The 25,473-nt window shown below is 39.5% G+C and overlaps 1 protein-coding gene across 1 annotated transcript; it reads left to right on the top strand.

Moving 5' to 3' along the window:
• Nucleotides 1-13,717: 13,717 nt before the first annotated feature.
• Nucleotides 13,718-24,084, top strand: LOC109059185 (interferon-induced very large GTPase 1-like). The gene is made up of 5 exons (XM_042736148.1): nucleotides 13,718-13,839; nucleotides 15,638-15,913; nucleotides 16,042-16,109; nucleotides 16,413-16,456; nucleotides 19,167-24,084. The coding sequence occupies exons 2-5, from the start codon at nucleotides 15,658-15,660 to the stop codon at nucleotides 23,599-23,601; spliced, it is 4,803 nt and encodes a 1,600-aa protein (XP_042592082.1). The 5' UTR covers nucleotides 13,718-13,839; nucleotides 15,638-15,657; the 3' UTR covers nucleotides 23,602-24,084.
• The last annotated feature ends 1,389 nt before the right edge of the window (nucleotides 24,085-25,473 follow it).

Raw genomic sequence — 25,473 nt, 5'->3', positions numbered from 1 at the left:
TTTCTGGACTTTGACAGTGTATTTTACTTAGCAGTCTATGAGACAGTCTCAAGCCTCCCTGTTTTCATCCAAAATATTTTAAATTGTGTTCCGAAGACGAGCGAAGCTTTTACGGGATTTGGAACGACATGGGGGTAAGTGATTAATGACAACATTTTCATTTTGGGGTGGAGTATCCCTTTAATGATGTGTTCATGTTCATTTAATGGCATAGAAACCATTTTACGTGTATTGTATAATACTTTTTTCATGGTCTTCTTCAATGTTTGAGGCATATTGAAACAGCTGTGCCTAAATACTTTTCATGCTTTTATGTTGGACTAATTTCAGTTACATTTACATCTTAGGCTATGTAGATTTTTATTGTAATTACACAACTCAGCTGTATGTGGACACTTTTTGAGTAGAAATGCATATTGCAATTTTGTTTGTTTGCAAATAAATCTCCCATAGTCCATAACTACTGTAGTTGTACGTTATTTTAATATATAAATTCATTTAATTTATCAAACATTTGTATGACTTGACAGTGACTTGCTTGACCCAAGCTATGACTTGAATTGCTTGACAAAAGCAGTGACTTGACTTGACTTGCTTGATTCTCATAAAAATTGACTTGGACTTTCTTGAGACTTGAAGGTTAAGACTTGAGACTTACTTGTGACTTGCACATGTGTGACTTACTCCCACCTCTGGATCTTCCTCATTGGATTTCCGTCAAGATCAGACTCTAAACTACTTCACATAATATTCAAGGTACAGTATAATACTCTTAGCAAACTACCGGTGGTGGTTACTTCTCACATGCTCCTCATGTCCAGTCTATCATGTTTTTTCACATACAACGGCCTATCGTGGTCATCTACACACAAGGCTCACATCACATAGTTTATAGAAACGTTAGCAGGCTATCAATGTAATTGCAGCCCATTGGGCCTTCACTTTACATGGCCTATCGAGGCTTCACATTACTCACCCTATAGCGGCCTTTGCTCAGTTTGGCATATTGTGACCTTCAGGTAAGTGACCATTATTGTTTATGTAACCGTCTATTATTGTCCTTCGCAAAATTGGCCTGTGATGGCTTTTCTTATTACATGAACTACGCTGTCTTTGCGTTAAGTGGCAAAATGTGGCCTGTCATTAGATGGCTCATACAGTCATTCATTTGTAAATATGGCCTAACTTTGAGTATGGCCTATCAGGCATCTATCACTGTCTGGCCTATCGTGGCCTCTATCCAGTCTATTGTGGCTCTATCTGACCTATCCAGCCTTTCTTGGCCTCTATCAATACTTGGCCTGTCGTGGCCTCTATCACTGTCCGGCCTATCACGGCACATCTCCTCTACTCTTTAAACTAATACTTAAGATATAATCTGATAGATTCTTAAATGTTTTTATAATCACTTTAATTATGACTAATTAAATCTTATCTTTTCTTCTTCTTTTTTTTTTTTTTTTTTTTTGTCCATATGATCTAGGATCTTGTAAGAAGTACTTCGTCTGGTGGGTTTTAATCTTCTTCTTTCTTTTGGGGTATGCTCCACCCTGCCTTCGTCTTCGGCAGGATTAGCTGGAATCTACAACGTCTGATTCAAGCTACAGATGGGGCCTACACCAAAATAATTCTGTTCTTTGTATTGGTTTTGTAAATAAATACTTTTGGGTTTATCTTCACCTCCTGAGTCTTTCTGGTAGAACTAAAAGACCTGAAAGACAATGATAAAACTCAAAGCTAAACAAACAGAACTTGAGAGAATATCAGACAAACTTCAAGCTGCAACCTATGGTTTAGAGCACATCGTGAGGGAGATTGCTCAGATCTATGAATCATCATTTGTGAAAAACGAGAAAGAGGAGGAGAAAAAGAAAAAAAAAATCACTTCTCTTCTCTCCCGAGTCTTGCAGCAGAGATGATGATCTCTGGATCTCCACTGGAGCTGATGAAAGTGAAAGTCGTGACATTTGCCAAGTATGGTAACCCTTACGAAAAAAAAAGTTTATTCAAGTGTGCTATTAGTATACTTCTTTTAAACTAAAAATAGGAAAGTATGCTTTTAGTTTACTTTTTATGTACTTCTCAGAAATGGGCTTTATGTACTCCTCAGAAATATACTTAAAATGACATTTAAGTATACTTGACTTATACTTACAAAAAGTCTAAATATACTTGTCTATAATATAACTTTACTTAAGTATACTTAATAAAATAAACTTGAAGTATACTACTTTTTGGTAAGGGAACCCATACTCGGAACTGGTGCTCTGCATTTAACCCATCCAAGTGCACACACACAGCAGTGAGAAGTGAACACACCGTGAACACACACCCGGAGCAGTGGGCAGCTATATATCCAGCGCCCGGGGAGCAACTGGGGGTTCAGTGCCTTGCTCAAGGGCACTTCAGCCATGGGTATTGAGGGTGGAAGAGAGTGCTGTTCATTCACCCCCACCCCCACCTCCTGCCAGCACCTAGACTCAAACCTGCGACCTTCTGGTTACAAGTCCAATTCTCTAACCATTAGGCCACAGCTGCCCCCTGATGGGTGGAGATGCTGCTTATGTTCCTGTGATCTGGGTCTCTGCTGTTCTAGATCAACTCATCCAGAAACTGGGAGACCAGAGAGTCTTTGTGTTGTCAGTTTTAGGGATCCAGAACTCTGGGAAATTGACCTTGATCAATGCCATGTTTGGACTCGAGTCTGCTGTCAGTGCTGGCAGAACAACCAGAGGAGCTTTCATGCAGTTGGTCAGAGTCTCAAATGAGATGAAAACACAGATGAACACTGACTACATTCTGGTTGTTGATACTGAGGGTCTTCGTTCTCTAGAACTGGCTGGAAGATCAGCAAGACTTCATGACAATGAATTCCTTGGATTTGTTTTGTTTTTTGTATTTCTGATATTGATCTGATTATTTTGTTTGGATAAAATCAGTGATGGATGATAATTTTTATTTTGTTTTTTGTTCATTCCTGAGGATGAAGAAGGCCAGACTGAATCCCAGCTGTGTGTTTGTGCATCAGAACGTTTCAGATGTCACAGCTGGAGAGAGAAACATGGAGGGAAGGAGATGACTGCAGGAGACACTGGATGAGATGACAAAACTCGCTGATAAAGATGGAGTCTGTGATGCAGATTGGTGGGCTGCCCTCCCTCACATCTTTCTGAACATCAAATCTAATGACATCACTGAAAAATCAATGTTTGAATTCTTTTAGAAAGACACTGATGCTGAAATACTGATTCACTGGAAAACATAATTTGAAATCAAAATCAAAGAGCTTCAGGAAAACATTGTGAGAGAAACAAAGAGAAGATTAAATGTGATTCTTCAGCAGCGAGAACTGAAAAAAAGATTGATGCTCAGAGGACACATCATGAAAACACCATCTATGAAAAGAGCAGAGAACTTGCCTTAAAACTCAAAGACAGAACAAATGATAAAGAAACGCTGAAGAAAGAGTTTGATTTGTTTTGGGAACAGAGTGTGAAAAAGATTATCACAGACACACCTCCAGTCAAAGACACTGACATGATGAGAGATGTGAAACTCCTCCTCAGTGATGTCTATAAAAGTGTATCTGTAGACCACTGGAAGGAGAAGAGGATTTTTTTAATATTCAAAATGTTAATGATTATGTAAAGTTAAAAACAAACAAACAAACAAAAAAACCCGGTGGAATTACAGGAACTTTCACGAATGTCTACAGATCAGCTAAAGAGAAGTTGGGTAACAGTCTGTCTAGAGAGGATTGTACCAAGTTATTCAAGTTATTTAAAGGTGTTTATATAAAGTGGGTTAGAATGATTTGGTTATTTTATATCTAAAGGATGTGTTACAAGTTATTTGAGTTATGCAGTTCACATATAACATCAAGACAAGATAAACACAACATGAGGAAGGATGAGTGAAATATGTGTTTAAGAATGAATTATTCATGGATTTGGTTCTTTCCATCTGTAAGTGTGCAAACAAGACATTCACTGACCAACACAGACTGTTCAGGGATGCCAATGATCCTGTAATATATATTAAGAAGAAGAGAGAAGAGTACTATAGTATTTTCCAGAAACATATCCATGGAGCAACATCAGCTGCCATTTTTGGTGAAATCGTCTGTCAGAAACTGAAAGAGCCGATTGAGCAGAGCATCTATAAGAAGACTGCCAGAGATTTAGCAGATGAAATGAGCTCAAACTGTGAATCGCTGCGAGGAAACAGAACAAATCTGGAGAAACACATCCTGAAGACACTGGCAGAAGAGGAGGATTTCAACAAATACATGAACTACATTCATAATCCCAGAGATCACTTCAAGAGTTTCATCAGAGATGAAGTCAGTCGGTACATCACTGATCAGTTCAGTGTCAGTGTTTTACCCAAGATGAAGGAGAACATTAAACTTCTGCAGCAGAAGATCTTGGAAGCAGCTCATGAATCTACTGAACGTGTTCAAGAGAACAGAGGAGATGTTGATTAATGGTTGAAGAATTTCAGACAGCAGATCTCAGAAACCATGATGAAGATCACAGCGTTCCTTTCCACAGAGTGAGAGGAATTAATGGATAGCATTTTGAAAAGAAAAAAAAAACAGAACATATCTGTGCTGATTTCTGCACTACTTTAGTGACAAGTGAAAAATGATTTTTGGTATCAGATGTGTGTTTTCTCTATAAAGAATACAGAAAAGCAAAAGGAGTTTATGCAAAGTGGAGCATCAGTCCTGATCTCTCTGAACTGGCATACTGGAAATGGTTTGTGTACAGATTTCAGAAACAGCTGGAAAAGCATTATAATAAAATATCCCATGGTAGTGGAAAGATCCCAGATAAATGGGAAGAATACACAAAACAGCATGCTATTGAAAGTTTGGATAAATTATTTTTTTTAAACTATAGAGCAGCTCAGTGGTGAGGCCAGAAATTTTTAAATAAGTGGAGCTTGGTGACATATGTTGGACCTCAGTGTCTATTTCAAAAATGATTTTAACAGCTGGACAGAGTGGAATCAAAGTCTGTAACCATCATACACTACACGATTTTCTATGAAATCTGTCGACTCAAATCTGCAGACTGGCTCTGACTTTCAGCAACTTCTCCAGACTGTAAATCAGGGGAATATTGGGGCAAAAGTTGTGTAGTGTATTCCAGTCTTTAGAGTGACATTACATGCTGCTTTGAACATCCAAGATCCGATCAGGTTGCGATGATAAAAGAAACTGGATTCAGGTATGATGAATGGGACGATGAGTAATAAACAATCAGGTAGTGTTTTTCAGCGGAAGCATTAGCGGCAGCAGCAGCAAGCAGTTTTTCTAGTTCATGTATGTGAGGATATAACATCAAGCATCGCAAATTTAGAACAGTTATGTGAATTGGGGATTACCTTATTTGCCCGAAATCTCCAAAGCTTTTGATATCTTCTGTGGGCATTCATTTCTACATTAACCGTGAACAGATCGCTTTCAGACCCACACCTCACTAGTGGGGTCGGTTTGCAGTTGGTGTTTCGAAGTTGTTCACAGTTTAAGTCAAGGTGAACCCGTTTAACTGTCTTTCATAAACGTCATATTGTCAACAGCCTTACCTATTTAAACATAACAACTTAATGAGCAGCAGGAAATAATATACCCGCTCATACGTGTACTCGTGCCGCATTGCAATCCACATCAGAAGAGGCCACATCTCTATTTCACTCGTTACCTTGGATCAGTGATAGTGAAGAGTTTATAATGAAAGATAATCATGAATTTGTTTAAAATAAAGATACTAATAATAATAATAATAAGTAATTTCCAATCAGTAGCCATGTGCAGTGTAGCTAATAGTAGGACACTCTTAAACTGGGATTTACTTTGAGTATTCAGTTGGTCTTACAGCAATTTTAGTACTTTCATGGCGTGTAGCAGCAGTATCATTGAATTCAGATTGTGTTATTAGAGAATTGATTATAGCAGTATGCATTGCAAATCAAGTCAAATTATCCCCAGTCAGAAAATTTCCTTTGGCCCAGATCTGGCCCAAATCTGCAGCTAAAGTGTGGCCCAGATTAGTTTGTTCGTCAGCCCAAAATTTGCCCTATATGTTTTTAGCCAGAACTGAACAAAACCAGTGCCATTACTCTGCCTATCATGAGTCAAGTAATAATTTTTTTATGTGGCCCATATATGGGCCTTGTATTTCATTTTAGTAAGGCTGAGTTCTGTTAAGACTTCACCGTCCTAATGTGGCCCACATGAAGCTGATGGTATTTGTAAAAGTCGTATTAACTTGAGAGTAAATCACACGCTCAACTACACAAATGTAAATAAAATAATTTACTTTTGTCAATGCAGTTTAAATGTGCAACATATACATTTAAAATTCAAACAAAACAACAAAAATTTACAAATTTGAATTGGAATCAGTTGTTAAAAATATACAACAAACATATATTTAACATTTAAAAAAAAATTATTAACTTGAAAAATTTTGAGTTGGAATCAACTTGAGTTGGAATATAGAGCAGACATACTTTTGTAAGGATCCACCCGCCGGCCCAAAAAGCGGAATCCAGCGGCCTGGTCGAAGGTTTAATGCGTATTCGGTCTTTTATTTGTGCTTCTGAATTTATCAGGATTTAGTTTGAATTTTAGTCTAGCTCCATGTTTAATCTGACTCCAATTTCACGTGATCATTCAATTTAGGCAATATTTCTATCAAAGGCTGATCACAGTTATCGATTGTTTATTAATTTAGATATTTGAGTATTCTGAAAATCCCATAATTTCAATTATTCGTTCACTGCAGACCCGGTATTGCTTTAGAAGTAACATTTCGGCCGATTGAATGCTCTTCCCGGACACAAACTCGTCGGTCTGATCTTAAACATTGGATGCAGGGTAAATATCTACCTTTAAGTCGGTCGCGCCCTGCTTACTCGTACAAAAAGCATAGTTTTTATATATTTACGAAAACTGCAACTTATTTAAGACAGTGATAGTCAGAAATCGAAATGGACTCAATTGATGTGCCCCATGCTCCATCTATTAAACCTTTCGTATGAACAATCCTGAACACAGATTTGAGGTAATACCTTCGCTTTAATCTACTAGTAATAATGAATTAAGAATAATGCAGAATAAATCAAATATAACAATTTTATTATCAGTCAGGTAAAATTGTATCATGCCAATTACATAATGAAAATAATTAGAAGCCAATTTAGAAAGGATAGTGCAATTGTAAATCACATTGTAGTTGTGTTGCAACTTTGCTCCTGCACAAAGACACTGTAGCCATATTGGGAACGTCCAAGTGATCCATGCAGGAGGCACACAAATTTAACAGTCACACATGTAACAGTTATCCTAATTTAAGACACATGGTCTAAAATGCATAGCAAAGCACTCAGGTGTTTTAGAGAATAAACTTAACTAGCCAATGTGTACATGTAGTAGCACAAACAACTATACAGTGTGCTCTGTAGGCACAATGTGTTTAACACAATTACATAATAGTATACCTGACTTTAGGAAGATACATAGTATGGAGCATATGAAATACACTCCACACTACGGGCTTCCTGGCAACAGAATCGCCCAGTAGTGTTTTGTCACTTCCCTTAAATACTCAGACCAGATAACAAAGAAATCTTCAAATCAGTTGTAAAAACATAAAAGACCTTTTGGTTTTTTTAGGTTCCCGTGGTCACATCAGCGTCACACCTTCCTGGAGATAAACATTCTCACAGACCCCTAAAGGGGGACACACACCCTCCTCAGCAGAACACAATTCTACAAAAGTGTTCAATCTTTCTTATAATACAAGTGACTACTGTGAAATTGGTAAAATGGTCTCAATTTCAGAGACCTTTAAAATGATACCAAACATGAAAAGTTTACAAGCATGAATCCTGAAGATATAGTAAATGTTTTATGTGAGCGTAACAACTTTTAGTGCCTGGACCATGTGCCCTGGGGGGAAGGATGGGTGAAGGTACCAAACAACAAATGGTCTTTCTTCCAGATCTTCCTATCTGTTTGTTTGGTCCACGAGGAGATCATAGCCCATTGTTTTGGTGCATCTGCATTTGCATTGAGAGAGTTCCTGAAAGTCTGGCTTCACAAAGAATTCATTTCATAAGGAAATAATTTCACTCCTTACACTTTTAACATTCAAACAAAAAACTATTAAATGGACAAATCTGAGTTGGAATTAGTTGTTAAAATATACAACAGACATACATTTAACATTCAAAAAATAAAAATTATTAAATGGAAATATTTGAGTTGGAATCAGTTGTTAACCCATTTGTGCCCAAATTTTTCTGAATGGTTTCATGCATATTGTCATTTTAATGGTGTCCTATTTGAATGTGCACCAATTATAGTTGCCGGTGGGCAAATATGTTGTATTCACCCCTTCAATGCCAAATTTGAATAGGAGGAGAGCTTTTGGCATCTAACTCAAAATAATTGCTTTCAACAGATCAATCTTTATTCATAAACTAATTTATCATGCATAAAAGTCGAAGAACATTTGATGCAAACCCCCATAAAAGTTGCATCTAGTTTATAGTTTGAAAATGGTGGAACATAGTGCAGAACAATTTGCAGCCATTAAGTTGACCCAACAGGGTGTTGTGTATCAAAAAGTTAAATGAAAATAAATAAAACGTAAATAGAATAAAGCAAATATTGCATCTACATAATAAAAAAGGTATACTTGAAAGAAAATTACGCATTTTTAGGCCCATAGTATTCAATGGCTGACTGTAGTAAGTGATTTCATATAATAATGTAAATGTAAACTCATTACTTGTCTGAATATTAACATTATAATGGAATCATAAGCTACTAGTCATAAAAAGAATTAGGGTCCTTGACCAATTAGAATGAAACACTTCCAAACTGGATAAAGGGGCCTCAATATTTTGCCCCTTACAAGACATAATGTCATAAAAGGGAGAAAAAGATCATCTACATCAATTATTCTTATGTGTTGGCTCTTTATCTTTCCATTCTTTTTTGTGTGACTGACTGAAGTTAGTAAACTGCTGCTGTCACTTGAAAACTGGAAACTTTGCTATGCTTCCTGGAAGTAGGGGTAGGGACTTGACAGCCTCATGTGACAGGAAGGAAGTGAATACCTTTTTTTTTTTTCTTGAAATCCTTTATCTGGTTGTTTGCTTGCATGTTGAGAAACATTGAGAATTAAAACATGGATAACATCTAGAAAAATACTTACAAAAGGAAAATGACAACTATAAACTGCAGCAACTATAGTTGCCGGTGGGCTTAAATGAGTTAATCCTATATGTTTATTTGTATAAATGCTGTGTTTGCATTGAGCGATGCACTAGCAGAGAGCAGAGTTGCCATGGAAAAGGGGCGTCAACACAACCACCGACAGTAAACACCATTAAAGTCTTTAGCTGCTGTTTTCACAGCTTTGGATTGTATAATTTTTAAATTATACAATCCAAATAAGATGTATTTAGCATCTTTTTGAATAGTAATTCAAATGGTTTCCTCTGATTTAAAATAGAGCACTGACAAAGCCTTTGTTTATATGAAGAGATTTCTTTTAGTTGTATAATTTTTTTTATTTGATTTAGGATTTGTTTAAAAATTTCAAGTTAGTTTTATTATTTAACATTTCAATTTCACAAAGAAATATGCAGATTTTGTCTGAGAAATAATAAAAGGACACCTTTTCATTTATAATTTGTCTTAAATCTAATTTTGTTAACATATATATATATATATATATATATATATATATACATTTATAATTTGTCTTAAATATAATTTTGTTAACATATATATATATATATACTGTATATAAATTGTAAGAAAATTGTGTGGTGTAATTTGTATTTTGCATCCCGATATGCTACTAGTTTCTGCTGATCATGATGATTTGTCCACAGTAAAGTTCAGCCGATGTCTTTTTTTTAATATCGAGCTAGTTACATTAATTTTGGGCTACCAAAACCTGAAGAATGCCTGCATTCAATGCAGCATGAAACAGCACGGAATTCCATTCATTGTATTCGAATAGAATTGATATTGATTGGAAGATTTAAATGACATAAAAAAAAAATTTTCATAGAAATTCTCTGGAAAACTGATGTTGTTAAAAATAAAATGCAAAGAAAACACAAATCTTATGACTGGTAGCATTCTTTGGCATGTTCAAATAAAGATAATAATGAAATGAGCTCTGGTTCTGATTCTAGCTCAGTCGAGTGGAGAAGAGGTGTTTGGATCCGAGGAGGAGGAAGAGTGCCACAGAGCAGAGCTGAGACTTGTTCTGGCTCAGGCAAAAGCGCTACAGTAAACACCATCCTAGGATGACATCAGTTCCTGTCCGCACTGAGGGGCGTTCAGTGACCCACATGTGTGAATGCGGCCACACGGACGAAGAGTCCTGCGGGACGACAAAGAACATCCTCATCGTAGACATGTCAGGATTCAGCGACACCCGACTCGACGTGACTAGCTTTCACGCAGAAATCGCGAAATGCATTGCGCTCACATTATTATTTGAAAGTTTATATTTTTCATAATCTAATGATGCTTCAGAAGACGTTTTTCTTAACGCTGCTATGAAAGTAGCATATGCCAAATCAAATGAGTTTGGTATCTACAGAATTTTGATACAGAATTTACCAAATTTTCTAAGTTTTGATTTTCAGGTGTACTACTTTACAGTGTATTCTTGAACCATATTGTATAACTTTTGTCAACTACCTATGACTCTTGAGTAATGTAATATTTGTAGAACCCACAGCACAGATCCTAATACATAGCCACACTAATTGTTTCATAGGCATTTTGTAATAACACAGTTTGTAACATCAGCCAATCTGTTTACTTCACAGATGGAGCGTGGAGAGACCGGACAGTTCCCACAGTGCTAGTTTTTCAGCACCCACACCCCACACACAAATTCATATAGAAGTTCTCAATGATTAAATGTCAATGATACCAAGACTTGATTTGTATCATTGCATTTATTTTTTTTTTTTTTTTCTGGAGATGTTTTTTTTTGTTGTTGTTGTTTTATTTTTTGAGTTTTTATTTTGAATTTTGTGTACATTTTGATTTCATGACAACTATAATTTTTAATACCATGGGCAAACCTACCACTTAAACTTTTCATATATTTTATCTTAAATTATAATTTTTTATTGACCTTTTAGATTCATTGCACACCAACTGAAATATTTCAGGTCTTTTATTGTTTTAATACTGATGATTTTGGCATACAGCTCATGAAAACCCAAAATTCCTATCTCAAAAAATTAGCATATCATGAAAAGGTTCTCTAAACGAGCTATTAACCTAATCATCTGAATCAACTAATTAACTCTAAACACCTGCAAAAGATTCCTGAGGCTTTTTTAAAAACTCCCACCCTGGTTCATTACTCAAAACCGCAATCATGGGTAAGACTGCCGACCTGACTGCTGTCCAGAAGGCCATCATTGACACCCTCAAGCAAGAGGGTAAGACACAGAAAGAAATTTCTGAATGAATAGGCTGTTCCCAGAGTGCTGTACCAAGGCACCTCAGTGGGAAGTCTGTGGGAAGGAAAAAGTGTGGCAAAAAACGCTGCACAACGAGAAGAGGTGACCGGACCCTGAGGAAGATTGTGGAGAAGGACCGATTCCAGACCTTGGGGGACCTGCGGAAGCAGTGGATTGAGTCTGGAGTAGAAACATCCAGACCCACCGTGCACAGGCGTGTGCTTTTTTACCAGAAACAGCGGCAGAAGCGCCTGACCTGGGCTACAGAGAAGCAGCACTGGACTGTTGCTCAGTGGTCCAAAGTACTTTTTTCGGATGAAAGCAAATTTTGCATGTCATTCGGAAATCAAGGTGCCGGAGTCTGGAGGAAGACTGGGGAGAAGGAAATGCCAAAATGCCTGAAGTCCAGTGTCAAGTACCCACAGTCAGTGATGGTCTGGGGTGCCATGTCAGCTGCTGGTGTTGGTCCACTGTGTTTTATCAAGGGCAGGGTCAATGCAGCTAGCTATCAGGAGATTCTGGAGCACTTCATGCTTCCATCTGCTGAAAAGCTTTATGGAGATGAAGATTTCGTTTTTCAGCACGACCTGGCACCTGCTCACAGTGCCAAAACCACTGGTAAATAGTTTACTGACCATGGTATTACTGTGCTCAATTGGCCTGCCAACTCTCCTGACCTGAACCCCATAGAGAATCTGTGGGATATTGTGAAGAGAAAGTTGAGAGACGCAAGACCCAACACTCTGGATGAGCTTAAGGCCGCTATCGAAGCATCCTGGGCCTCCATAACACCTCAGCAGTGCCACAGGCTGATTGCCTCCATGCCACGCCGCACTGAAGCAGTCATTTCTGCAAAAGGATTCCCGACCAAGTATTGAGTGCATAACTGAACATAATTATTTGAAGGTTGACTTTTTTTTGTATTAAAAACACTTTTCTTTTATTGGTCGGATGAAATATGCTAATTTTTTGAGATAGGAATTTTGGGTTTTCATGAGCTGTATGCCAAAATCATCAGTATTCAAAACAATAAAAGACCTGAAATATTTCAGTTGGTGTGCAATGAATCTAAAATATATGAAAGTTTAATTTTTATCATTACATTATGGAAAATAATGAACTTTTTCACAATATGCTAATTTTTTGAGAAGGACCTGTATACACATTTATAGTATTATAGAAAAGAGGGCATACATTTTTTTTTTTACTTGTAAATTTTTACTGTCAAAACAAGCAATCACATACTTTCCCTCTCACAGACTATCACATTCAGTTTCTGTGAAGAGCAGGACCAGTTTCTGGCTACAGCTTCCTGTAGGTCGGCCTGTCAAAGAGACCTTCAGGTTATTCATCTGTTCCTGGTTGATTTCTACATCCTCAAAAAGTATTTTCAGCAGGGTGTCCACAGTCTGTTCAGGAGCCACAAGTGTTCATTTTATGTAACTGTCACTTAAATCAATTTAATGCAACCTTGCTGACTAAAAGTAGTCTATTAATTTATATCTTACTCCAGACTGAATGGTAATGTATCATGGTTTCCACAAAATATTGTGCAGCACAACTGTTTCCAACATTAGTAATAATCAGAAATGTTTCTTAAGCAGCAAATCATATTAGAATGATTTCTGAAGATCATGTGACACTGAAGACTGGAGTAATGATGCTGAAAATACAGCTGATCATCACAGAAATAAATTACACTTTAACAGAGATTCACACAGAAAACATGTTTAAACTATATTATAACATTGTATGTTTCATAGTATTACCGTTTATGGTATTTTTCATCATGTATACTCTTTTCCGAAATTGTAGCGCTAGTCTATAAAATGACAGGAGATGTCAAGCTCCTGCAAAAGGACAAATTTAAAAACAGTCCACATTCTGCACTAGATTACAAGTCTTCTAGAGCAGAGCAGAGCGTTGTGTCATGTGACTGATATTATGATAGGTATTTAACTTTAATGATATAAAACTGTCCCTCTATGTAAAAGAGGGACGTGTAAAAAATCTTTTACATTTTAGCGTTTATATTTCTGTATTGTATTGTGTTATATATTTGTGTTAGTAAGAGGTGGTATGAATTGCTCTGTGTGTAATGAGCTGGTGGGTTTATGGTGTAAACTGGCTCTGTGTCAGAAACCCCAGGGCCACACTTTAGCCCCAGTCCGCCCTGCTCGTGACTCATCTTGAAAACCAGTTTCACTCGTTTTGCTGAAATGGCTTGTTTTTCTACCTTTCTCGGTTGTTTCTTAAGTTGTTTTCATGGATGTGGTGAAGTAGAAAGCATCAAGTGGATCTGAGACAGTGCGAGATCGGGCAAGTACTGTACTTTTTTAATCATTTAAAGTCATAACTTACATTAACTTATTCTCAGTAGCATATATATATATACATATTTTCTTAAGTTTTAATTATTGAGGCAAAAATTCCAAAATCTCTGAAAATCCTCTATTTTTTAAGGTTATTATTATTATTATTATTATTATTATTATTGATTATTATTTAATATCTAACAGTATACAGTTTGACGTAGACTATATTTTATTCTTATTAAGCCTCACAGTCCAAGCGTAATACTAAGATCATCCAATAAGTTTCTTCTAACTCTCCCTCGTGCACGTCTCAGATTGAAGGGTGATCGTGCTTTCTCCGTCGCTGCTCCAAGACTGTGGAATAATTTGCCACTGGATGTTAGATCTTCCTTAACTTTAAATGTTTTTCAGGACTGTTTGAGATCATATTTGTACTCCCTGGCATTTTAGTATGGATGTTTTTATGTTTTTGTCTTGTTAATGTACAGCACCTTGGAACTACTGAGTAGCATGTAAGGTGCTACATAAATAAATAACCGAAAAGAAAAGAAATGATATTTTGAGTAAAAACAGAGCAGACAAACAAGTCAACAGGCCAGTGTCATGGTATGAGCCTTTAACTGCAGTATAGATGAGACTGAGTGCATTACACACACACATACAAATACGCCATTTTAACAAAGTCTGTTTGCTGGCACTGATAATCTGTGTTGTGGATTTGATATTTGAGGGTCTTGCTATGTAGTATGTCTTTTATATAAAGTTACATTGTTTAAGTGTGAAATGTGTGTATCAGCACCGGTTGGCAGCAGTTTACAGCTGTAAATACAATTATATATTTCCTTATTATTAATATAAAATAAATTTATATAATTTACTAAGATTAGTTCCATTGCTGTTACAAATACACTTACAAGTATTGATGAGTTATGTACATGAGTTATGAATTCTGATGTCGTATATATCAGCATATTTTACCTGCAGCTTCGATGCAGATGATTGATGAAGCATTCAAATTAAAGTGCAGGATATTTAGATGAAGATTATTAGTTCTGTGCAGTTGTAATGTTCAAGAATTAAAGGTAGGGTAGGTGATTAGGTTGAAAAACATGTTTTGTTATGCTGGTTGAATAGCAATCACTAAGTTAAGTCCACTGGGAACCACTGCTCTAAATGCATTTATATATATTTCTTTCAGCTGTGGAAGGCTTAGGACCATAAAATGCTCGTCCAATCATATTCCCTCGGTCTGAGGACTATGATTGGTCATCGGTGTGTTTCAACTATTCAGACCGAGTGGGAATGGAAATTGTTTACATTTGTTATTACCTAAATATTAAATTAAATATTACATGCTTTGTACTGATGTTTTGCTCAGCAAGTTAGACGGAACATTGCTTTGAAAAAAAAGATTAATTTGTTTACTATTATTGTTGTTTGTAAAGGTATTGCTAAACAGATGGCACTAAACGATCATCTTATCAGATCACTGCATGAAAGGCTGATTATGATTTCATGTGGTGGACATCTTAGTTTTAGTCGTATTGTGGAATGACTACTAATTTAGGGTGTTGTTTATTAAATTATTATTGATTTGGTTGACTTGTGTGTACAAGTTAACCACATCTCTATCTACCTGTATTGTGTAAGTAACAAGCCTGGAATAAAATGAATCAGTCTCTTTCTTCAGTCAGATGTTATCTGCACCCTGACATACTGTCATCATGTTTGTGGAGTAGCTGTTCTCAGTGTTGTAGTACCAGTATGGTAAAAGGACAAATCTTTTTCTTCTTGTTCAACAGAAGTGAATCAGTGACAGAAGATGACATCTGTTCAACAACTGCTTCTAGACACACTGGCGGATCTAGTCCGTGACAAAATGAAGACGTTTAAATGGCACTTAAAGGAGGATCATTTTGCTTCAGCTGCTGATCTGGAGAAGGCAGAAGATGCCACTGATGCAGTGGATCTGATGGTGGCACGTTGTGGACCAGAAGGAGCTGTGAATATCACACTGGCCATCCTGAGGAAGATGAACGAAAACCATCTTGCTGAACAGTTAGAGGACGAACATAAAGGTAACTACATCTCCAAGCCAACAATGACATTTCACCAATAACAGTGCAAACAGTCAGTGTATCTGTGCAGGGTTTGAATGCACAACCTCTGAATGTTCAGCCCTAAACAATTGTCATTGCACTTACAGGTTTAAAGGATTCAGAGAATAGACTGAAAGAAGAAAGAAACATGAGAGAACCTGATTATTCTCTACAGGTGAGTGCTCAGAGAAATGCTGTCTGTCACTACATTAATCTAATGTAATGTCACATTTAGGTGTGATATTCAGATGAACAGAAATAACATTCATTGCAGTTCAGAGTCATTCAGAAATTAACTGATAATAGTAATAATAATTCCTCTTGATCTATATTCACTATGATTATATGACTCTAACATGTAAGAAAGTAAATGTATAAAATTACAGTTTAAATCACTACTGGAAAACAGTGAATAAAATAAATGTATCCTTGTTTTGTCTAATACACTGAAAAAAAAACAAGGGTACTGGAAGATCAGGAGTCCAACCACAACAACACCTACTGTCACGGTGTCTGTTCTGTGTCTCCCTGGGTGGCCACTAGAGGTCTCACTTCCCCTTATTGTCACCTTCGTCAGAACTTCATTTCCCACTAGCCTTAGCTGCTCATCACTGTTCATTGTGTTCAGCTGTCACCACTTACCTTGTTTGCACCTGTCTTTAAATACCCTGGTTGTTTCTGTCATTGTTACGGAGTCCTTGTTGAATGTCACCCTGGTTTGTCGTGGTTCTCGGATGTTGTTTATGTTTCTTGTTTCTGGACTGCTTACCTGGATTGTGACCTTTGCCTGGCTGACCATGAGATTTGGATTATCCTAATAAAACATACTGCAGCTGGATCTACCTGTTTGTGTGCGTGTCGTGACAGAAGGACTCCGTCATGCCTAGATCCAGCGGTGTGGGATTTCGAATCGGTTCCCCCAGCCACCATGGAGGAACGGAGGGGGAGATTCCGGAACTTAACCACCCTTCGTCAAAGGGGGAGTGAGGTGGGTGGCCTGGCGCAATTGTTTTGGACCATGGCGGTCGGGATGGGTTTATAATGATGCAGCACTGAAGGACTTTTTTAACAACTGTCTGGATGACCCTTTACCTCAATGGGAGATGAAGGGGCTGGAGATCCTAGACTTTTGGGGGTTTACCCATTACCTGTGCCATCGTGCTCAATGGGATACTTCGACCACACCTGTGTCTCCAGAGAAGAGGGCCGCCAGCCCAGCGCCACAGCACAAGATGGCCGCCAACCCAGCACCACAGCACAAGATGGCCGCCAGCCCGGCGCCACAGCACAAGATGGCCGCCAGTTCAGCACCACAGCACAAGATGGCCGCCAGCCCAGCGGCACAGCACAAGATGGCCGCCAGCCCAGCACCACAGCACGAGATGACCACCAGCCCAGCACCGATACCGAGGCTGTGCCCGATGCCGAGGCTGTGCCCGATGCCGAGGCGCTGACCGATGCCGTTCCGGAGGTCGAGGCAGTGACCGATGCTGTTTCCACAGGTCGAGGCGGTGCCCGAGGCCGAGGTCGCTCCCGAGGCGGTGTCCTTGTCCAAAGCCGTTCCCGAGGCCGTTCCCGAGGCCGTTCCCGAGGCGGTGCCCGATGCCGAGGCCGTTCCCGAGGCGGTGCCCGATGCCGAGCCCGAGGCGGTGCCCGATGCCGAGCCCGAGGCCGTTCCCGAGGCGGAGCCCGAGGTCGTGCCCGAGGCCGTTCCCGAGGCGGTGTCCTTGTCCAAAGCCGTTCCTGAGGCCATTCCTGAGGCCGTTCCTGAGACCGTTCCCGAGGCGGTGCCCGATGCCGAGGTCGTTCCCGAGGCGGTGTCCTTGTCCGATGGCGTTCCTGAGGCCATTCCCGAGGCGGTGCCCGATGCCGAGGTCGTTCCCGAGGCGGGGTCCTTGTCCAATGCCGTTCCTGAGGCCATTCCTGAGGCCGTTCCTGAGACCGTTCCGAGGCGGTGCCCGATGCCGAGGTCGTTCCCGAGGCGGTGTCCTTGTCCGATGTCGAGAGCCCGAGCCCGTTCCCGAGGCGGAGCCCAAGGTCGTGCCCGAGGCCGTTCCCGAGGCGGTGTCCTTGTCCAATGCCGTTCCTGAGGCCGTTCCTGAGACCGTTCCCGAGGCGGTGCCCGATGCCGAGGCCGTTCCCGAGGCGGGGTCCTTGTCCAATGCCGTTCCTGAGCAGCCATTCCTGAGGCCGTTCCGGAGACCGTTCCCGAGGCGGTGCCCGATGCCGAGGTCGTTCCCGAGGCGGTGTCCTTGTCCGATGCCGTTCCTGAGGCCATTCCCGAGGCGGTGCCCGATGCTGTTCCGGAGGCCGATGCGGGGCCCGAGATGGTTCCGGAGACAATACCCGTGTCCAAGGCCGTTCCCGAGGCGGTGCCCTTGTCTGAGGCCGTTCCCGATGCCGTTCCCGTTCCCAATGCCGTGACCTGGCCATCGCCACAGCCTGCTCCTTACTGGCTCCCCGATTGGCAGGTTCCGTTCGGGCCACTCAAATGGCGAATTCCTCCCTGGCCGTCTGCACAACGAGACTGGACTGATCCCCCGTGGCCACCTGAACTGCCTGGCCCCTCGTGGTCCCCTGAACTTTGGGGTCCACCGTGGCCACCTGAACTGCCTGGTCCCTCGTGGTCCCCTGAACTTTCGGGTCCACCATGGCCCCCTGATCTGACCGAGCCACCTGGGCTACCAGGGGAGCCATCACTGCCGGTCCCAGTTCCCCCTACACGGGCCTGGCCCGCCATCCCTCCCCCTGTTCTGCCTCCACCAGTCCACCTCCCTCCTGGTCTCTTTGTTTTTTGGTTATTTTGTTCTGAGGAGCATCTGGAAGCTGCTCCTTAGAGGGGGGGTAGTGTCACGGTGTCTGTTCTGTGTCTCCCTGGGTGGCCACTAGAGGTCTCACTTCCCCTTATTGTCACCTTCGTCAGAACTTCATTTCCCACTAGCCTTAGCTGCTCATCACTGTTCATTGTATTCAGCTGTCACCACTTACCTTGTTTGCACCTGTCTTAAAAATACCCTGGTTGTTTCTGTCATTGTTACGGAGTCCTTGTTGAATGTCACCCTGGTTTGTCGTGGTTCTCGGATGTTTATGTTTCTTGTTTCTGGACTGCTTACCTGGATTGTGACCTTTGCCTGGCTGACCATGAGATTTGGAGATTATCCTAATAAAACATACTGCAACTGGATCTACCTGTTTGTGTGCGTGTCGTGACACCTACAGCCGAAAACTAAAGAAAAAAAATAGAGCGTCTGTTTCACAAACTTCGACTTGATATAAATCACAGACTGAGAGCTGCAGATGTTCTTCAGATAACTGCACATTCATTACAGTCTCGTGAGTCTTGTGCTGAAGAAGAGCTGATTCAGACTTACATTCAGAAACTACTGATAATGAACTACAGAGCAAGATTTGTTAAAAACAATCAGACTATAAACACTGTTCACCCGATGGATGTTCAGATGGCTGTGTTTCATTGTGCTCATGGTCTCCTTAAGCAGATAATGGTCACTAAACTGTCTCAGTGTCAGTTCGCTCTTCCTCTGCTTGTTCCTCATCCATTCACACAACAGATTGAGTTTCCTCTCAAGACATTCACACAAATCAACAAGAGCTGGAAGATCAGAAACACCTACAGTGAAATCATCAGTCAAACCCAGCTGATCTACAGAGCACACACTCCAATGGTGTTCTTCTTCAGGTTTGGCTCTGTGTCTTCATCCAAGTCTCAGCTGATGAACAGTCTGATCAATGAGAAACACAACACGTTCTTCCACAGGAACTGCCCCGGCAGCAGCAGCAGAACCAGAGAACTGATGGACGGAGTGGTGGAGATCTCCTGGTTCTGTCCTTCTGGATCAGATGATGATAACTTCACTGAGTGTGTAGCGTTCTGTAATCTACACGGTGATGCAGGAGACCATGAGAAACAGCTGCAGATCTTCACTCACATGAGCTCAGTCAATGTTGTTCTTCTGCCACAACTTCAGAAGAATGACAGAATAATGATAAAAGTTCAAGAACTCAACAAGCCACTCATTTGTCTTCTTACTGAGGATGAATCTGCTGTAACTGAGATGAAGAAAGGAAAATTTAAGATTGGTTTGAAAGACAGACATCAGTCACATGTATCTGAAGAACTCAGAAGAGCTATAAATGACAGTCTTTCAGAATCATCTCGCACTTTCAGACTTAAAGATGTGTCCAAACACTCAGAGATCATAGTAGATGAGGAAGATGATGATGACTGCAGGAGAGGAAGAGCAGCAGCACAGAAGATGATGAGTTTACTGAAGAAGAAAGATCTGAGAGAAATCAAAGAATCATTTCTGCCTCATCAGGGGAAACTGTGGCATCAATGGAGTCAGAAGAACAAAGAGCTACATCAGCCTCGAGGAGATGAGAGAGAAATAGACATCAGTAGAAAACAAGCAGAGATGAAGAAAATCCGTGAACAGCAGCATGAAAACAACATCAGTGAGTTTATGAAGCTCTTTATTAAAGAAATGAAGTCAGATGCAGCAAATGATAAGATGTATTTCCTCAAATGGCTCAGAATCCTCCTGGATGAGCATACGTCAGCTGATCTTTCTGCTCTACATCACATGTATAATGAAAAGTGGTCAACAGTTGTAAACCTGAAAGAGAAATATTATAAATCTGAACAACTCAAATCTGAGCTTGAGAGAATATCTGGGGATCTTCAAGCTGCATCCTTTGGTTTGGAGCACATCATGAGGGAGATCGCTCAGATCTATGAATCATGTTCATCTGTGCAGAAGAACAAGAAAGACCTGCAGGTTGACTTCTCTTCTCTCCCGAGTCTGGCAGCAGAGATGATGATCTCTGGATCTCCACTGGAGCTGATGGATGGAGATGCTGATCATGTTCCTGTGATCTGGATCTCTGCTGTTCTAGATCAACTCATCCAGAAACTGGGAGACCAGAGAGTCTTTGTGCTGTCAGTTTTAGGGCTTCAGAGCTCTGGGAAATCCACCATGATCAATGCCATGTTTGGACTCCAGTTTGCTGTCAGTGCTGGCAGAACAACCAGAGGAGCTTTCATGCAGCTGATCAGAGTCTCAGACGAGATGAAAACACAGTCAAACACTGTCTATAAAACACAGATGAACTTTGACTATGTTCTGGTTGTTGATACTGAGGGTCTTCGTGCTCCAGAACTGTCTGGAAGATCAACAAGACACCATGACAATGAACTGGCCACATTTGTTGTTGGTCTTGGAAATATGACACTGATCAACATCTTTGGAGAAAACCCAGGTGAGATGCAGGACATTCTTCAGATTGTTGTTCAGGCCTTCATGAGGATGAAGAGGGTTAGACTGAATCCCAGCTGTGTGTTTGTGCATCAGAATGTTTCAGACGTCACAGCTGGAGAGAAAAACATGGAGAGAAGGAAACGACTGCAGGAGACACTGGATGAGATGACTAAACTAGCTGCTGAAGATGAAGTCTGTGATGCTGAGTGTTTCAGTGACGTCATTAGCTTTGATGTTCAGAAAGATGTGAAGTATATTCCTCATCTCTGGGAGGGAAACCCACCGATGGCTCCACCGAACCCAAACTACTGTGAGAACATCCAAGAACTGAAGAAGACTCTAATGACTCATGCCTCAACATCACATGGAATGAGGCTGAAAGACTTAAAAGTTTGCATTAACGATCTCTGGGAGGCTTTACTGAATGAACGATTCATCTTCAGCTTCAGAAATTCTCTGGAGATTTCATCTTACAGGAAACTGGAGACTGAATACAGGAAGTGGTCCTGGAGTCTCCGCAGAGCCATGATGGAAACTGAGAACAAACTACACAACCAAATAGAAAATAAAGCGATTCATGAGATTGAAGAAACTGATCTTCAAAGAGAACTGAAGAAGACAAGTGAAGAAGTGAAAAAAACAATGTCCGGATTCTTTGAGAAAGACAGAGATAAAAATATAGTGATTGAGTGGAAAACATCATTTGAAATCAAAATCAAAGAGCTTCAGGAAAACATTGTGAGAGAAACAAAGAGAAGATTAAATGAGGTTATTCAGCAGCGAGACAATAAGAAAAAGATTGATGCTCGGAGAACACGTCATGAAAACACTCTCTATGAAAAGAGCAGAGAACTCGCCTTAATACTCAAAGACAAAGCAAATGATGAAGAAACATTGAAGAAAGAGTTTGATGTCTTTTGGGAACAGAGTGTGATTAAGATCATCAGAGACACTCCTCTAATCAGAGACATTGATATACTGAGAGACGTGAGAGAGATCCTCAGTGACATCTATGAAAGTGTTCCTGTAGATCACTGCACAGAGAGCAGGGATATTTTCACTGTGATGAGTTATTCAGATTATGTACAACTAAAGAAATCCAGTGGATTTACAGGAGCTTTAACAAATGTCTACAGATTTGTTAAACAGAAGTTTGGTTTGATTCTCTCTAAAGAGGATGAATCTCAGATAAGATCATTCGTCACAGATGTTGTTCAGCAGACAGACAGAATGATTCAGTCATTTAACATTTCAAAGATGGGCTACAACACCATCTACATTCAACAACTCATAGATTACATCAAGACAAGAGTAACACAACATGAGGAAGAACAAGTGAGTTATGTGTTCAAGAATGAATTCTTCATAGACTTAGTTCTCTCCATCTGTGAGAGATCAAACAAGAAGATCACTGAGCAACACACACTGTACAGAGAAGACAATGATCATGTAATACATGTAGAGAAGAAGAGAGAAGAGTACTATAGTATTTTCCAGAAATACTTTCGTGGAGCAACATCAGCAGTTACTTTTGGAGAGATCATCTGTCAGAAACTGAAAGAGCCAATTGAGCAGAGCATCTACAAGAAGATTGCCAGAGATCTGACAGATGAAATGAGATCAAACTGTGATTCACTGAATGGAAACAGATCCAATCTGGAGAAACACATCCTGAAGACACTGGCAGAAGAGGAGGATTTTAACAAATACATGAACTACATTCGTAATCCCAGAGATCACATCAAGAGGTTCATCAGAGATGAAGTCAGTCGGTACATCACTGATCAGTTCAGTGTCAGTGTTTTACCCAAGATGAAGAAGAACATTAAACTCATGCAGCAGAAGATCATGAGAGCAGCTCATCAATCTACTGAACGTGTTCAAGAGAAGAGAGATGAATCTACTGAACGTGTTCAAGAGCACAAAGGAGATGAATCTACTGAACGTGTTCAAGAGCACAGAGGAGATGAATCTACTGAACGTGTTCAAGAGCACAGAGGAGATGAATCTACTGAACGTGTTCAAGAGCACAGAGGAGATGAATCTACTGAACATGTTCAAGAGCACAGAGGAGATGAATCTACTGAACATGTTCAAGAGCACAGAGGATATGAATCTACTGAACATGTTCAAGAGCACAGAGGAGATGCTGGTTTGTGGTTGAAGAGTTTCACACAGCAGCTCTCAGATGATCTGATCTTCTCTGAAAAAGACCTCTGTGGAGTCAGACATGATGATGTTGAGGATTTTAACCTTCTAGAAGATGTGATAAGGCAAGAACTTCCTGCTATAATGTCTGAGATCAGCAGACGACTCAACACAAATACATTTCCAGTAAATCTGGACCTCAAGTTCAGACCAGATGAGCTTTTGATCAATCTCTTCTGTTAGAGATTACAGCAGAGCAGGAGGAGTGTATGCAGACTGGAGCATCACACACTGATCCTGATCTCTTTATACTGTCCTACTGGAAGTGGTTTGTGTGCAGATTACAGAGGGATCTGGAGAAAAAACTACAATAAAACATTTGAGGGGAGTGGAAAAATACCATATGAATGGAGAAGATTCACAAAACAGGAAGCTATTAAGAGTTTGGATAAATACATGTTATTGAGCAGATAAAGACTGAGAGTCTTATGTCTCCTCTCAGATTCAGATCACAGTCAGAAATGAGTTTCTCTGATGTTCATCACTGAGCTTATAAACACCTCAGAAGATCAGAGCTTCATCAAAAGAGGATTAAAGACTAGATTCCACATACTGATATCAGTGAAATGATCAAAGCAACAAACACTACCAGCCAAACGTTTTTGAACAGTAAGATTTTTAATGATTTATAAAGAAGTCTCTTCTGCTCACCAAGCCTGCATTTGTTTGATCTAAAATACAACGTAAATAAGTTATTTTTTTGAATTTTTTTTATATTTTTAATAGATGTTTTTTATGTGTGTATATGTTTTAATGTGTTTTTTTTTTGTGTTGTGCGGATGTGTTTTTTGAGTATTTTCTCCAGTCTTCAGCGTCACATGATTTTCAGAAATCCATTCTAAGATGCTGATTTGCTGCTCAAAAAACATTTCTGATTATTATCAATGTTGAAAACAGTCGAGTACATTTTTTTTTTTTTTTTGGATTCTTTGATGAATAGAAAGATCCAAAGATCAGCATTTCTTTGAAATAAAAAGCTTGTGTAACATTATACACTCTACCATTCAAAAGCTTGGAGTCAGTATCTTTTTTTAAAGAAATTATAGAAATGAATACTTTTATGTAGCAAGGATGCATTAAATTGATCAAAACTGATGATAAAGACATTTATTATGTTACAAACATTAATATTTAAGATAAATGCTGTTCTTCTGAACTTTCTATTCAGCAAAGAAACCTGAAAATATTCTACTGTGTTTTCAGCATAATTATAAATGTGTTTTGAGCAGCAAATCAGAATATTAGAATGATTTTTGAAGGATCATGTGACTGGAGAAAAGATCCTGAAATACAGCTTTGATCACAGAAATAAATTACAGTTTAACAGATGTAAACATAGAAAGCAGTTATTTTAAATAGTAAAACTATTTCATAATATTACTGCTTTCGCTGTATTTTTGGATCAAATAAATGCAGGCTTGGCGAGCAGAAGAGAATTCTTTAAAAACATTAAACATCTTACTGTTCAAAAACTTTTGACTGGTAGTGTACTTTCTGAAGACATGCATGATTAATAAAGCTTAAAATGTTTGATGGATATTACAGTTTATTACTAATCAAAATAGCTTAATTTCTATGTTGAAAAAAAAAAGGTGTTGATGAATTACTGCATGTCTAAATATATATAAATGATCCCATAGTGGTTGTTAAAGCTCAGTACTGCTAACCAAACAGTAAGAAGGAAACAAGCTGAAAGGGGGCTTTTGATCTCATCGTGAAGCCAAAACTCAGGAACTCTCGCAACACACATGCCATGCAACAAAACAATAAACTTTCTAATCTGACAGGAAGATCTGGGAAAAAGACCATTTTCTCATCTGCCCCTTCACTTATCCTCAAGCCCCCTCCTTCCCTCCTGAGTACATGGCCCAGGCCATAAAAGTTGACTTAGGGGTGTCAAGAAATCAAGCTACTGTACTTATTTACAGGGCCTAAAACTAACTTTTTGCCACACCTGCCAATAGCCGGTGACGTTATAAAATTTACCTGCTAAAATATTTTTTTTATCGGCCATGAAACTCTTTTTCTCAAAAACAGCCAGTTATTACTACTACA

Source organism: Cyprinus carpio, chromosome B13 (assembly GCF_018340385.1).
Source record: "Cyprinus carpio isolate SPL01 chromosome B13, ASM1834038v1, whole genome shotgun sequence".
In the NCBI taxonomy this organism is placed as follows: Eukaryota; Metazoa; Chordata; class Actinopteri; order Cypriniformes; family Cyprinidae; genus Cyprinus; species Cyprinus carpio.
Note: the sequence above shows the minus strand (reverse complement) of the source record. Positions and strands in the feature narration are given on the sequence as shown.

Coding starts and splice junctions, on each gene's coding strand:
- LOC109059185 (XM_042736148.1), top strand. CDS start 15,658: ATGACATCTGTTCAACAACTGCTTCTAGACACACTGGCGGATCTAGTC. Junction 16,110..16,412: donor AACCTGATTATTCTCTACAG/GTGAGTGCTCAG, acceptor CTGGAAGATCAG/GAGTCCAACCACAACAACAC. Junction 16,457..19,166: donor TGTCACGGTGTCTGTTCTGT/GTCTCCCTGGGT, acceptor CGAAAACTAAAG/AAAAAAAATAGAGCGTCTGT.